General features: G+C 35.7%; 1 protein-coding gene across 4 annotated transcripts in view; it reads left to right on the forward strand.

The window, feature by feature from the left end:
• Positions 1–15675, forward strand: part of YTHDF3 (YTH N6-methyladenosine RNA binding protein F3) — a 42388-nt gene extending 26713 nt beyond the window's left edge. For all 4 annotated transcript variants that reach the window (XM_015145449.3, XM_015145452.3, XM_015145450.3 and 1 more), the window contains one exon: positions 12585–15675. In XM_015145449.3, coding sequence (XP_015000935.1) covers positions 12585–12608 — 24 coding nt within the window. In that variant the 3' untranslated portion in view covers positions 12609–15675. The remainder of the gene's footprint in view (positions 1–12584) is intronic.
• The last annotated feature ends 255 nt before the right edge of the window (positions 15676–15930 follow it).

The raw sequence follows: 15930 nt of genomic DNA on the forward strand, positions 1-15930 counted from the left end.
ATGTCTGTAGGATTTTTTCTTTTTTATAGGTGTAATCGCTGTGTTACTTGATCAATGAAGTTATATAAAATGCTGTCTGTTGGTGTTTTTCATTTGTAGAAATGGACAGTAGAATATGAAAGATTTAATTATATTTAGAACAGAATGTTATGAGATGGACGAGTTTAAGGAAGAGTAAATCACTTATTTTCTAATCTTTCTGACAGTAGCATAATTCTTTAAAGATATATCAAGGAACAGTACCTTAAGCATATTGTTTCAAATCATAAGCATAGCCACTGGAATAATTAAAAATAGTGTGGCTTGTAGTATAGAAGTGGGATATACCATATTCACTGTGATATGGTAAATTACTCATGTACAGTGGGAATCGATAGTGTCTGAATTGATAAGCAATTTTTGTATTAGTATGCTATTTAAATTCATAATGGCAACCCCCCAGAGGAACTGAATAATAGAAGGGAAAAGAAAAATAACTAATAAAAATCCTGAGTATATTTGTCCAGTATAAATTCAAATAATCTGCATAGCAGTAGAATCTACTTTTGACTATTGAGGTGATTCTTTCTTTTGATATTTTTCCATTGTTGTAGTGAATGTGAGTCATTTAAATCCCCCTATATTCCTTCGTTCTTGTAAATCTTCATTAATCAGGAAACATAATCTGAGACTATTTTTGGTTCAGTTGCTCTTTTAATTCCACATAGGAATAATTAGAGTTTTCAGTTGCCTATAACATTGAGATAAACTTTCAAATCATGGCATTATTTATCCCCCCGAAAGAGATGGAGCCCTGCAGTTTATGCAGAAATAAGCAAGGCATAATTATAGTAAAATCTCTAGAATTTTCTGTGTATTTTAGTTCTTTATGCTGTTACGTAGTTGGGCATTTCTTTTTCTTTTTCTTTTTTTTTTTTTGAAACGGAGTCTCTCTCAGTCGCCCAGGCTGGAGTGCAGTGGCGCCATCTCAGCTCACTGCAAGCTCCGCCTCCCGGGTTCATGCCATTCTCCTGCCTCAGCCTCCCAAGTAGTTGGGACTACAGGCGCCTGCCACCACGCCCAGCTATTTTTTTGCATTTTTAGTAGAGACGGGGTTTCACCCTGTTAGCCAGGATGGTCTCGATTTCCTGACCTTGTGATCCACCCGCCTCAGCCTCCGAAAGTGCTGGGATTACAGGCGTGAGCCACTGCGCCCGGCCTTCTTTTTCTTTTTTCTTTTTTTTTTTTTTTTTGGATACAGAGTCTTGCTCTGTACTCTGGAGTACAGTGGCACAGTCTGGGCTCACTGCAGTCTCCATCTTTGGGATTCAAGCGATTCTCATGCCTCAGCCTCCTGAGTAGCCAGGACTACAGGTGTGCACCACCATGCCCGGCTAATTTTTGTATTTTTAGTAGAGATGGGGTTTCACCATGTTGGCCAGACTGGTCTCGAACTCCTGACCCTCAGGTCATCTGCCCACCTCGGCCTTCCAAGGTGCTGGGATTACAGACTTGAGCCACCATGCCTGGCCAAGTTGGGCATTTCTGAAGATTTAAGTTTTAGTGCCTGATACAATTTTTTTTCATATTTGGAATAACTTTGAAATGATGTTAGGTCTATCTTAGAGTACTCAACTTTGTGTTAACGTAGAAGAAATTACTTCAAAAATAGTTATACCTGTGACAACAGCAAACATTTCCCTGGCGGTTTTTAATGATGTGGGTTGAAATCTGTCCTATTACCCTTTGGTAAATTTTTCTATGGTTATAGTTCTCTGTTGCTGAAAAAGTTGATTGTAATTAACAAACAAATTTAATATGTAAAATCTACTTTTCCTTTGAACATCGTAAAATTTGAAGAATGTTTTCCTAGAAAGTGAAGTTGGGCCCAGGATGTAACACTTTTGAGACAATAAACTTTTATGTAACATATTTAATTAAATAATGTTACATATTTAATTAAATAATTACTTGATAAAAACATTGAGTGGTATTTTGAATAGTCAAGATGATTGAGTTTTTACTTCAGTGTTACTCTATTCTGAACTTGGTAAATATTTTTTATGAGTTAGAATTGGAAAGGGGGTGCTTCAGTTAACATTATATTGATTTGTTTTTATTTTTTTCTCAGATAATATATTAATAGTGGTTATGTTTCAATGTGATAACTGTATCAAGTTAATCATAGATCTTTGGGAGATACTTCTTCCATACTGTAATTGTGAGGTAATTAAATTGGACAGAATTTCATTTATAGTCATTTCTTGGTATATACAGGGGATTACTCCAGGACCCTTGTGAATACCAAAATCTTCACATACTCAAGCTCTGCAGTTGCCTCTCCCTCCATATAGGCATGTTTTACATCCCTTGAATACTGCGTTTTTTATCTCTTTAGTTGAAATCATTATAAATGGACTCCTGCAGTTCAAACCAGTGTTTGTTAAAGGGTCAGCTGTGTTTCATTTATCTTTTTCTTCAGCAGTTACATAACCTGAATAGCACATATATTTAACCTTAGGTGGATATGAAATATCTTATGTTTCCACAAATAATTTAAATCATTAAATTATTCCAGTTTAATAGTTTATTTTAAATGTGACTTGCAGTTTCTTAAAGTATGTGTGTCCAAGGAAAGAAAATATTTTTTCATGAATAGAAAGCTGTATTTACTGAAGATAAGAGTTATTCTTCCATAAGCGTCGTTTGAGGTGCTTAACTGACTTTACCTGTTTCTTGGAATGGCTTAAACATTTTTTTTAATTTATAAAAATCTGTTGGGTATTTTACCCTACTCATACATGAATACTGTTGAAGTTAGGGAAAGATATCACAGCTCCATTCTCTGTACTTTGGCCTTTGTTGTATTAAATGAGTAGGGATAGTGTTTGGTCTGTTGTGAATTGTTGTCTCAGTTACTTGTGACTGCCTAATAAATTTCTTCAAAACTCGTTGGCTTAAAACATACAGTTTACAGTTTTTGCATGTCAGAAATCTGGGCACAGCTTGTCTGGGCCCTCAGCCTTAGGGCCTCTCACAAGGCTGCAGTCAAGGCTGGGCTTGAGATCTCATTGTGAATACTCTGCTGATGAAAGATATGCGTCCAAACTCATGTGGTTGTTGGCAGAATTCAGTTTCTCAAGGGTTGTTGGACTAAGATCCTCAGTTCCTGTTGGCTGTATGCCAGAGCCTGCCTATACTCTGTTCCTTGCCACATGGGACTTTCCCATAGGAGGCTTGCTTCATCAAAGCGAGCAAGCTGAGAGGGCAGTAGAGTAAGCTGAGGAGACAGTAGCTACCAGGACGGAAGTCACAGTCTTTTGTAACTTAATTACCGAAGTGACACCCTGTGGCCTCTGCTGAATTTTTTTCAAATTTTTAAAATTTTTAAATTTCTTTTAAAACTTAATTTTTAAATTTCTTTCATTTTTCTTTTTCTTTTCTTTTCTTTTTTTTTTTCCTTATTCTTTAATTTGAGATACTGGGGATTGAACCCCTGCTGAAATCTATTGATTAGAAGCAATTCATTCATTGGGTCCAGGCCACACTCGGGGGAGGGGATTTATAAGGGTGCGAATACCTGGATGCAGAGACCATTGTGGTACTGCCTGCCACAACTCTTGAACCTTTTAATGGGTGGACCATATGGTTACATCAAATCGTGCTACCTGATTTGAATTTGTGGTGGTCTGGCAGTGTTTGTTATGATTATCAGGTCTTCAAATTTTTATTTGTAAACCAAAAAATTAGATTAAAGCCTTATTCAATTTAAAACATGTTATCTTTATTCCTAGCAAATACAATTTTGATTGGGAGTTTCAGGGTGTCAAGGTGAATTTTTAGGATGGGCCTTGAATGATAATATGTAGGATTTCATAATAAAGTCAAGACAGGCATTCAGAGCCTAGGGTATTGTGATATGTTGAAGTAATCTAAAATAGTTAAAACTTAGGGAGGGGAGTCAGTACAGAAAAAGGGATTAAGTTGGAAAGATAAATCACAAGTTGAAGACATTTTATTCAGCAGGCATTTTTGAACATGCTAGACACTTTAAGGGATAGAGCTCGTTAAGAAAATTTCTGTCTTCAAGGAGCTAAAGTCTGATAGTATTGAGGAGTCATTTTTAAAATTTTTAAGCAAGGAAGTTACATACAAATTAGGTATGTTGAAGTGTCACTCTAGAAATATCTAAGTCTTCAATCAAACAAGGATTGCAAAAAATGAGAGAAATATCTAAGCCATTGCATGTATTTATGTAGAGATTTACAGCCAGGTGTGGTGGCTCATGCCTGTGATCCCAGGATTTTGGGAAAGTGAGGCAGGAGGTTTGCTTGAGGCCAGGAGTTCGAGACCACACTGGCCATCATAGACCCTGTCTCTATATTTAGAATAAAAAATAAAGGTTTATATTATGTTTTCAATTACATAGGAAATTATGTGAATGCCAGTAAAACCTTTATTTTACTACTATTTCTTCATTTCGTTAACAGCATAAGTAACATTGTATGCATAAAATTGTACTTATAGTTGGTCTCTAGTTAATAAATATAATTTACCAGATGTTGAGTTAATCATTTTCATTGTAGAGAATCCTCACCAAACTTTACATTGCACTCTAATTTCTGAGTGAAATTGACTTCACTGTTTTTGGCTGAAAATTCTGAATTTATTGAAAGATGATTCAGCTCTGGTATTGTCTGCATTTGACACGCTTGATATACTTAAACTATTAGTGAACAATTCTGCATGTGAAAGACGGTCTAGAATATAATAATTATTTTTATTTTATCAAAAAGAGCCCAAAGTTTGGCATCCCAAATAGAATTGCATATGCATTCCTTTGCTTGGCTTTAAGAGCCTCTGTTACCAGATCTTTTTTCCTGAGATTTCTTCCAGCACACATCTTGTGTTCTAATCAACCTGTGTCATCATGTATTTAGATCCTGCAAGTTCTTTTCTTAACTGTGTTCCCTCATTCAACAGATAAATAATAAAGGGTACTGTAAACCACCAAAGATAAATAACCCTTTGTAGAACTCAGTCTACTTAGGAAGCCAAATGTTTATTTCCTCTCTGGAGAATTTTGCAATGCTAGAGCCTCATTAAAATGTAAATGTAAGTTGAAGAAATCTGAAGAGTTGATTTCCAAAACAGAACATCTCCATCCCCAAAACATAATCATTTTCCTTTCCCCTGATAATTGTATAGTTTTGAAATTAGTTTTAGAGTGCGGAATTGGTTTGTTTCCTTTACAATTTTGTCCTTTGCTTTTTTAATGCCAGAGGATCCATCCTGTTCTTGGGACAGTGCATGCTAGAAGCATATCTAAGTATTATAGCACTTTAAAGGTGGACATATGTGCAGGCTTTGAGCAGCTGGGGTTTTATCCATCTGCTACTGCCCTTGTTCTACTCTTTTTTTTTTTTTTTTTTTTTTTTGGAGAGGGAGTCTCGCTCTTGTTGCCCAGGCTGGAGTGCCATAGCGTAATCTTGGCTCACTGCAACCTCCACCTCCTGGGTTCAAGTGATTCTCCTGCTCCAGCCTCCCGAGTAGCTGGGTTTACAGCTACTGATATACACCCAGCTGATATTTTGTATTTTTATAGAGACAGGGTTTTGACATGTTTGTCAGGCTGGTCTCAAACCCCTGACCTCAGGTGATCCACCCGCCTCAGCTTCCCAAAGTGCCGAGATTACAGGCATGAGCCACCGCAGCTGGCCCTTGTTCTACTCTTTAGCATGAATTTTTTTAAACCTATCAGCCACCTATGCAGATTTCATTCCTGGTAAGTCATTAATTTTCCTAAATAATTGAATCTATTAGATGTTTTAATTTCATTGTTCGTTTATGAACGTCTTCTTTTCTTGAAACACGCACACTGTGATTTTTATTCTTAATTTTAAAATGCAGTCTGCTGGGCACGGTGGCTCACGCCTGTAATCCTATCACTTTGGAAGGCCAAGGCACACGGATCACCTGAGGTCAGGAGTTCTAGACCAGCCTGGCCAACATGGTGAAAACCTGTCTCTACTAAAAATACAAAAATTAACTGGGCGTGGTGGCAGAAGCCTGTAATCCCAGCTACTCGAGAGACTTGAGACACGAGAATTGCTTGAACCTGGAAGGCGGAAGTTGTAGTGAGCCGAGATTGTGCCACCGCACTCCAGCCTGGGTGACGAGCGAAACTCCGTCTCAAAAAAAAAAAAAAAAAATGCAGTCTGATATATTCCCTGGCTTTAACTTTTGGGTGAAATTTCAGTAACACTTTTATCCTCATAAACAATAAGGATAAGCAGGGCAACCATTAAAATAGTAATACCTTATAGAATATATATACACACACACACACACATATTTCTGCAATAGGGTATTTGTTATTTGGTAGTTGTATGCAAGTTGTAGTTTACTAAATTTAGTGATTTTTTTAAAACTTTATTTCAAAATAATTTTAGATTTACAGAAATGTTTCAGAGATTACAGGGAATTTCTGTATATTCTTTATTCATTTTCCCTAATATTAACACAGAATCATAGTACATTTATTTAAACTAAGAAATGAACATTGGTACAATATTAACTAAATTACAGAGATTTTCCCAGTTTTCTCACTGATGTCGTTTTCTTTTTCAAGATCTAGTCTGGACACTAACATTGATTACATTTAGTTGTCATGTCTCCTTACTCTCCTCTAAGCTGTTACAGTTTCTCCATCTTGCTTTGTTTACCATTACATTTTTAAGGAGTACTTGTCAGGTATTTTGTAAGATATCCCTCAATTTCTGTTTGGCTGATATTTTCTCATGATTAGACTAGGGCTTATGGATTTTTAAGAAGTATACCACAGAAGTGATGTATCCTCTTCATCTCATCATATATCTTATTACTAGGGATCTTAACTTCGATTGGTTAAAGTAGTGTCTGCTAGGTTTCTCCACCATAAAATGTTCTGTTTTCTCCTTTGTGTACCCTAGAGGCAAGTCATGCACTGTGCAGTCTACACTTGAGGAAATCAGGCCCCACCCACCGCAAAGAGGAATATCAGACTTTGTGACATTTTTTGTTGTTTATCACCCTTCTGTTTGTTCTTTTTTCTGCTTCTGGAATATTCATTTTTGTCTTGGATCTGTCTTCTCATTTTTTTTCTTTTTGTGCTTTCCATTTCTTTATTCTTGCTCTGTGATGTGAGATATTTCTTGGATTTAATATTCTACTCCACAAATGAAGCAGTGACCATTTCTCCCTTAATTAATCTACTGAATTTTTCAATTTGAAAATCAAGATTCTAAGCTACAAAATTGTTTTTATGTTTGTTGCTTTTTTTTGAGATGGAGTTTTGCTCTTGTTGTCCAGGCTGGAGTGCAATGGCGTGATCTTGGCTCAGCGCAACCTCCACCTCCTGGCCAGGGTCAAGCGATTCTCCTGCCTCAGCCTCCCCAGTAACTGGGATTACAGGCATGTGCCACCACGCCCAGCTAATTTTGTGTTATTTAGTAGAGATGACGTTTCTCCATGTTGGTCAGGATGGTCTCGAACTCCTGACCTCAGGCGATCTGCCCACCTCGGCCTCCCAAAGTGTTGGGATTACAGGCGTGAGCCACTGCTCCTAGCTTGTTTGTTGCATTTCATATCAAGTAATATGATTGCTTTTTCTCTTTTTCAGATATTCACTGCCCTTTTTCAGCAGTTCTGTTTTATTGTTATTTATGTTCTCAGTGTTTATTCTTCTTTTCCTTTTGAATGCTATGGCCTTTTAGATACACAGTTACTTTTTCCCTTGTGGCTCATTTAGACTCAGTTCTGGTTACTGAAATATTGCTAATGGTGATAAACCTACAGAAGATTACAAGGAGAATAAGTCATTTATCTGTCTTGTCTTGTTAAGGGCATGCGGTAGGCTCCTCTTAGGACATTGAAGAAAGTCTTGGTTTTCAGGCTGTTTCCTGGTTTGAAGTCTAGGGAAGTCTTAGCTCCTTTGTTAACCTCTGTGAAAAAGACAGGAGTTCTCAGTAAACTTCCTTCCGGGCTCATTTCCATGTGACAAATTCCAGTCTTTGCTCTAGGATCCTGTGCTGGTCTCCAGTGTATTTGCTTAGTTCACAGTGGGGAAGAAGCCCGGTACCACTTAGTTTTTCCTCAAGAGATTCAGCCCTTAAATTTCAGAATCTGTCCACAGTGTCTTTTTCTAAAGTATAACTAGGGGCTTAGTCCTTCTCCGGGTATATGGGATCGTGGCTGTTTTTGTGTAATTCAGGTTTCCTTTATCCCCAAGTTACTTTCCAACAACATACCAGTACATGTAATTATGATGTTAACTATGTAATACCTCATTTTATAATAACATCAAAAGTTAATGATATCACTGATAGCTCATAATTTATTTCTTTCTTTTTCTTTTTCTTTCTTTCTTTCTTTCTTTTTTTTTGAGACGGAGTCTGGCTCTGTTTCCCTGACTGGAGTGCAGTGGTGCAATCTTGGCTCACTGCAGCCTTCACCTTGTGGGTTCAAGCAATTCACCTGCTTCAGCCTCCTGAGTAGCTGGGATTACAGGTGTATGCCACCACGCCTGGCTGATTATGTATTTTTAGTAAAGACAGGGTTTCCGCATGTTGGCCAGGCGGGTCTTGAACTCTTGACCTCAGGTGATCCACCTGCCTCAGCCTCTCAATGTGTGGTATTACAGGCCTGAGCCACTGCATCTGGCCGCTCATCGTTTCTTAGTCTCACGCTTCTAGTGGTCTGTAGCTGATAGTATGCCCATAGATATTGTGTTAAAATATTTTAATAGTAACACTATCAGACACAGTCCATCTTGCTAATATAAATGTGGGGTTTTTTTGGTCTTAAAGCAGAGGTTTTTAAAAAATGGATCATAAACTTTGGGAGGACTTGAGTTCAGTTGATGGATTTTTACCATGCTCTGTGGACTTTCAAATTTGTATTCCACCTGGACCTTTTTCCCCTGTCTGCTACTCATGTATCCAGTTGCCTATTTGACATCTTTATTTAGTTGTCTCATAAGCAGCCTAAATTTACTGTAACTCCTGTTTGTTTTTTCTTTTTTTGAGACGGAGTTTCACTCTTTTTGGCCAGGCTGGAGTACAGTGGCGCAATCTTGACTCACCGCAACCTCTGCCTCCTGGGTTCAAGTGATTCTCCTACCTCAGCCTCCTGAGTAGCTGGGATTACAGACATGTGCCACCACAGCCAGCTAATTTTGTGTTTTCAGTAGAGATGGGATTGTTCAGGCTGGTCTCGAACTCCTGACCTCAGGTGATCCGCCTGCCACAGCCTCCCAAAGTGCTGGGATTACAGGTGTGAGCCCCCGTGCGCGGCCATAACTCCTGTTCTTTTGCCTGCTCCAAACTTTATTCATCTTAGTAGAGGAGATGGTATGATACCACTCTCCTTTCAGTTGCTTAGGCCAAAAGTTCTGGGCTCATACTTGATACTTCTTTCTAACCCCTGATCTAATCCATCAGTAAGTCCTGTTGACGTTACTTTCAAATATATACTGAATCCATGCACTTCTTAGTAACTCCACCTTTTTAAAGTTGTTATTTTTTTGTCTTTAACATTCAGATTTATTGGCATATTAGCATGATTAACATTTTCATTTACTAATAATACTAAGTGTTCATATCTAGACTTCATTTTTTAAAAATCAGTAATTTCAGAGACTTTTCTGTTGTTTTTTTTCCCCCCCCCAGAACGTCAGCTTTTAATTTTGTTTCTCTTTTCTAATTTCCATTATGATGTTTTGGAGACTGTTAGAACTGTGTTTTAGAAATACCAAACATGATTTTTTTTCCTTGTTATCTGTTTTATTTCCAAAATTGATGTCAGAAAATGTGATCTGTATGACACTAATTCTTTGACATTTATTAAGATTCACTGGATAGTAGTTCATTGTATACCTTAGTAAAATATGTACCTTGTAATTATTTGTCTCAGTTTTCTGTATTCTGTATACTCAATCTATATTTTTACTAATGTGTAAATGTGTTAAGTTCTCCTGCTCTCTTAGAAATTTGTCAGCTTCTCTTTGTACTTGACAACTTACTAATATATTTAAAATTGTAGTTCTAGTTTAGTATTGTTACAGCTTTTCAAAAACTTGTTATGTAGCATGTGGTGACCATTGTGTCTCCAACAGTGGTTTTGACTTTAAGTCCACTGTCTGTTATTAGTATAGTTGTATGAGTATTCATTTGCTTTGTGTTATTGTATGTCTCTATTAGTCTTAACTTCTCTTTCCTTGTGTGTTAGGTTTATTTCTTATAAATTATGTATAATGGGATTTTAAAGTTTTCTTAGCTGGTATCTGGTGGTTTCATTGATGGGCCTACATTTATTGTGACTCCTAGTTTAAATGATACAAATGTTTATTTCTACCCTCTTGTGCTTTCTAATCTAGATTTTTTTGAAACTCATTCTTCCTTTTCTGTCCTTTTGGGGTATTTTCTTTGTTCTCCCCTTGTCCATTGAGTTGGGAGTTATGCATTTTATATATAGATAGATATATATGTAATCTGTATATTTTAGTGATTCATGTAAAGTACATAGTTGATTACAATTAAAACTGAAACAGCATAACATGTGGTCCTCATTGTTATAACTGATCATCTTACTGGCATTAAACTACTCTTTGTCTAACTTATCCTTAAGAAAAGTTGCATTTTTTTCCTGTAGTTTCTAGGACTCTTCATGGAGTTGAGAAATTTCTCTCAAGTTTTGATCAGTTATTTTATGGGGAGAATGAGCAGATTGCCGTTATATCTTTTTACTTAATCTCTCTATGTATTTCGTATCTAGCTTATTAGAGTATGCTTCCAAATTTCTCATCTAAAGCTATTTGTTTCCTTTAGCAGTGAATTAAACTTTATGTTTCAACTGGTTTGTGAAAAGTTGTAGGACCTTTGTAAAATTAGACTACAGCTTCATGGTACCAAATCCTTGTTTTATCTTTTCTTCCTTTGCTGATATTGTGGGATTTTTGTTTTTGCTTACTCTTTTGAAATGTACTTAATCTAGCTAGCTGTGTCTGTTTTTGTTATTTTAGTCTTCCATTTCAGTGTATCTCACCGATACTCGTTAGTCTATGAAATAGTTTCATTTATAGTTATGTAGTAGGACATTTCTTTTATTAGCTTTATGTGTGAAATAATGCTCTGCAAATTCCAGGAATGTATTAAAATAAAAAAGAAAGGACTTTTAGTAACAAACAGCTGAGGTTCTCTTTGAAATTTACAATACAGTTTTCAGGGGATGGAAAACTAAATTGACCACTTGCAAAATATGATTTGTATTTGTTACAGAACATTTTATTTTTACTCATGCAAAAATAAAATGAGAGTAGCAAAAACAAAGTGAGAGTCTCATAATGTGTTAAACACCAGTGGTTTTCAAAGTACAGTTTCTGGACCAGCAGTCCAGAATCACCTGTGAACTTGTTGGAAATTCAGATTCTCAGGTTCCATGTCAGACCTCTGGGGCCCAGACGTGCCATCCAGGTAGGTGACTCTGATACTTGTTTTAGAACCACTAAGTTACACATTAAAACAAGGTTGTACAAACTACTTGATGTGTTCAGTTGATAGGCATGTACAATGCTAGTCATTTTTTCATCAGAAATATTAAAAATATTTGATTACTAATAAACGTTATTTGACTCAGTTTAACTTTTGTTCAAGTAGTTTTTGCTTTTTAAAATAGGAATTATAATTTTTCTCCCAATTATGTTATAAGCCAGCATTCAACTGAATTTGTCTAACACTCATCTTTTTTTTTTTTTTTTGAGATGGAGTTTTGCTCTTGTTGCCCAGCCTGGAGTGCAACGGTGCGATCTCGGCTCATGGCCACCTCCGCCTCCTGGGTTCAAACGATTTTCCTGCCTCAGCCTCCCCAGTAGCTGGGATTACAGGCATCTGCTACCATGCCCAGCTAATTTTTATATTTTTAGTAGAGACATGTTGGTCAGGCTGATCTCGAACTCCTGACCTCAGGTGATCCACCTGTCTCGGCCTCCCAAAGTGCTGGGATTATAGGCATGAGCCACGCGCCTGGCCTCGTTTTACTTTCTAATGCGAAAAGTTATAGTGTGCTGAAAGAGAGAGTGTAAGATATGGAGGAAATTTGTGATTTAAAGTTTTTTTATTAATCTGAAATCTTCATTGAATGCAATTGTACTGCAGTTTAATGCAACTTTTAACCTTTTTCTCCTACCCCTACCTCAACCAATAGCTTTTAGTCTGACACCTCAAGATCAAAAACTCGTTGAAAGGTTATAAAGACGTTATTATATTCTCATCATAAACAAACAATAGGGATGTGGAGAGGATCTATACTCTCCTGAAATAGGTCTTTGTGTTTGGGAGTTCTTTATTTAAAATGTTTTGTGGTCTGTGTTTGGGAGTTCTTTATTTAAAATGTTTTGTGGTAATAATCTCACTATGGTATATAGAGGTAATTATCAGTTGTTTTTAATTACTTGAATTAGTACTTGAACTTTATGTGGAGATGATTTACATTATATGTGCATATAGTTTAAATCTTTAAATAATGAGAGTTTTTCATTGTAATTCTTTCTGTGTTTTTTTTTTTTTCAGGAGAGAAATAGAAACAAACAATAACCATATGAAGATGTCCTGTTAAATTTACAACACTAACGATGTAGACTCTGGAAATGCCTAAAAGAAGACGTTATTAAAGCTGTTTTTCTGCTTAAGGTGACATCTTTGAACACTTTAACACAAAGTTGACTCTTCTCGTAATGGTTTTCATCAGCGCATCTGCCCTTATACTCTCACCAAACACACTTGAGAACTGTAACTTCGTCAAGCACTTTCTGTCCTGAAGCTTTTACCAGTATCTGCTGTCTTTTGTAATTATGCATCCTAGCTAAGGCACAGAAGACTGAATGAATGCAAGGATTCATTAACTCTTTGAATTTGTTAAATACTAACAGTTAACCATTAGAAGTGGTTCAATGATGTAAGAGTCATACTGCTTCAACTTTTTCTTTGTTGTAGTTTTTAAATTGTCGATTTTTAGCTATTTGACAGATTAAAAGCAAAATAATCATGCCATATTTAGTCCTGGAGTTCAAGTCTAAATGTTTATGTGAAAAATTATTGTAGTAAACTTTTAATATGGCAAAGCAACCTTAAGCTCTATTTTAGCCAAATGAAACATAATCTGAAATTATATTAGAACATTTCCCTTGTCTTCAAACTGTTTGGTGTAACAGAATATTGATATGCAGCTTGGTGGATTTCACCAGTTAATGCACATTCTTCTTCCCTCCTCCCCCCATTAATATGTATACTGAAAAATGTGCATTTGTCTGAGGAATTATTTTGTTTGCTACCACTTAATGAATCTCAAAATTTTGAGTAAATGTACCTCAGTCTAATCAGACTTTTTATGACCTTTATAACTACATTTAAAACCCTTAATTCCTATTTCTGGGTGTTTGCGAGCCTGATTGCTATCATGAAGTAAAAATTTATTACTCTAGGTATTCACTAGCTAAATAAACATAGTTCTTGTTTAGCAAGCATATATTGTTCCTCAGCTCTTTTCTCCAGCTTTTGCAGTGTCCTGGCATCCTTAAAATACTTTGAAAATATGGCCTTGATCCATGGATTAAATCAGTATCTAAGTGAATGTGTTGATGTTTTATTGATCAGATCTATATCAGTGGGAATACAGCATATATCTGGATATTCTTATAGTTATCTTTTTAACATCTTATTTTTTTCATTAATTACATATCAACATTAATTTTGTATCTTGAAGCAAATTGATTTTGTATAATTAAATGTGTCAAGCATCTGTATTAATTGATTTGATGGCATAAGGTTATGAAAATAATGTACTGCCCCATGTATTACCGTTCCAAAAGGAGAAAGCTATGTAGAAAGATACATTAAGGGTGAAAATAGCAATACAGTAGATTTGAATACCTTGATGTTTTTGCATTACTTCATTTATGTTTACATCATGTTTAGAAATGTTTGCATTTACTATGGTCTTTGGTCACTTCAGCTCAAAAACCTAGTGATGGATATTTCTTTGAGGCTTTCATTTATATAATTTTGTTTCGTACAATGTTTTTTTAAAATGTGCAAATACTGTATTCAAGTGAAAACAGTATTTGTAGATAACCATAGCTACTACACAGTTCTTTGGTAGTCCCAGTGTAGTTATATCAGTGTTTACTGAAGGGAACATCAAAATATTAATGGTATATTATAAAATAAAGACTTTCTTAAAGGAAAATTGCACCTATTTTACCTTTTTAAGAGTAAGCCATGAAATCTTGTAACATGTCTCTTAACTATTTATAATGAAAAGTGGCATTTGGGTATAGTCACCACAGCAATGTTCTACATCCCTAAGATTACATAGGTAGGACATGTCAAAGATGACTGTTGTCATTCTGGAGGTCCTATTAGAGAATATTATAAAAGGGTGACCTTGTAGGAAGGATCTGAGTCCTCCCCCTGAGGTTGTCTTTTTCTTGGTGCTTTATTAGCAACTCTGGATATTTTTATAAAACTAGTTACATTATAAACGGTTTCAAACATGTTTAATTTACATTAGGTTTTTATGTAAGAGTGTCATGGAAGCACTCAGCAAGCAGGCTGATTGCAATAGACTCAGACATGTGAATAAGTGTAATTGAGAGTCTATTCATGGTGAGGAGTACATCCCAGTGCCTTTAACCTGGATTTCTAATCTTAAGTGAAATGGGTGCAGCATTCCTTTGGAAAAAAAAAACTTTTTATTTTCAAGTGATAATTTTGTGTTTTTCTCATATAAGTTTTCTCCAGAGCACCCACCTTCTCTTCCTTCTTGGTCTGTCATTATATTGCAAAATATTTTTCCTCTAAATGAAATTATTACAGGTTGTCTCAAGTACAACCAGCTGAATGTCTCTTAACTGTGGGGACCAAAAGGGAGAGAGCCTGGGGTCTACAAAAGGAGACACATCATCAAATGTTTGAATGATCACAAATTAAGACATTATCAGCCCAGTAAATTTCTTGCTTAATGTTTTTCCAAGTTCTGGCTTGAATATTTCTTATTAAAGTTATCTTATGTGGGTATTTTATTTTGAAAGGTATTATAGTTTGTATATTTAACAGTAAGGAGGAAACTGTAACCAAAATTAGTATTTCTCTATACATATTGGTACTTGAAGATTCCTTTCAAAAGAAATCCAGCCTTTTCCTAATTTTAGTTCTTAATTTCTCTTTTTAATTTAAGTGATCTTTCTAATTCGAAAGCTGTGTTCTTTTTGAATACCATGCATGGGGGTTAAGCTGATGTTAAAACAGTTTGCAATAAAAAAAGAATCAGCTTAAGTTATTTAATCATTTCAAGTGCATTCTGCATCCTTTAAAAATAAGTTTAAGAAATTTAAGAGAATTGTGTTTTCATTAAGTTTTGCATATCTTTTGTTATGCCATGTAAATTCCCTTTTTCGTATGATTAAAGGAAGGTTATGATAAAATGATTAGTTCATTTACATTCACTTGTAGCAATTACATGAGAATTTGAATTTTGTCGTGTTTGGGTTTGTTCATTCCTGTGAATGATGGTACAGTTAGGTGAGATTTTCTGTTATGGTACCCAAACTCACCATTTGGTCCTCTTTAATCTTTGAGGGTTTCAATAAAAATTGTTCACTCATATCTGTGTTCTTTCCATTTTATCTTCATGAGTATGTATTGCTTGCCAGAAAATGTAACATTTTTGCCTACTCTTACGGATTTCCTGATATATTTTTCACGTACAAATAGATTATATCACTCCTTCTAGTTGACTATTTAAATGAAGTAGAGGAATTAAACAGATTAATACTACGCTTAGAGCAAAAGAGAAAGAGAAGTCCTGTTTGTTTTTTGTAGCAGGAGGAAATAGTGGCAGCAGCGAATAATCCTAACG

Source organism: Macaca mulatta, chromosome 8 (genome assembly GCF_049350105.2).
Source record: "Macaca mulatta isolate MMU2019108-1 chromosome 8, T2T-MMU8v2.0, whole genome shotgun sequence".
NCBI lineage: Eukaryota > Metazoa > Chordata > Mammalia > Primates > Cercopithecidae > Macaca > Macaca mulatta.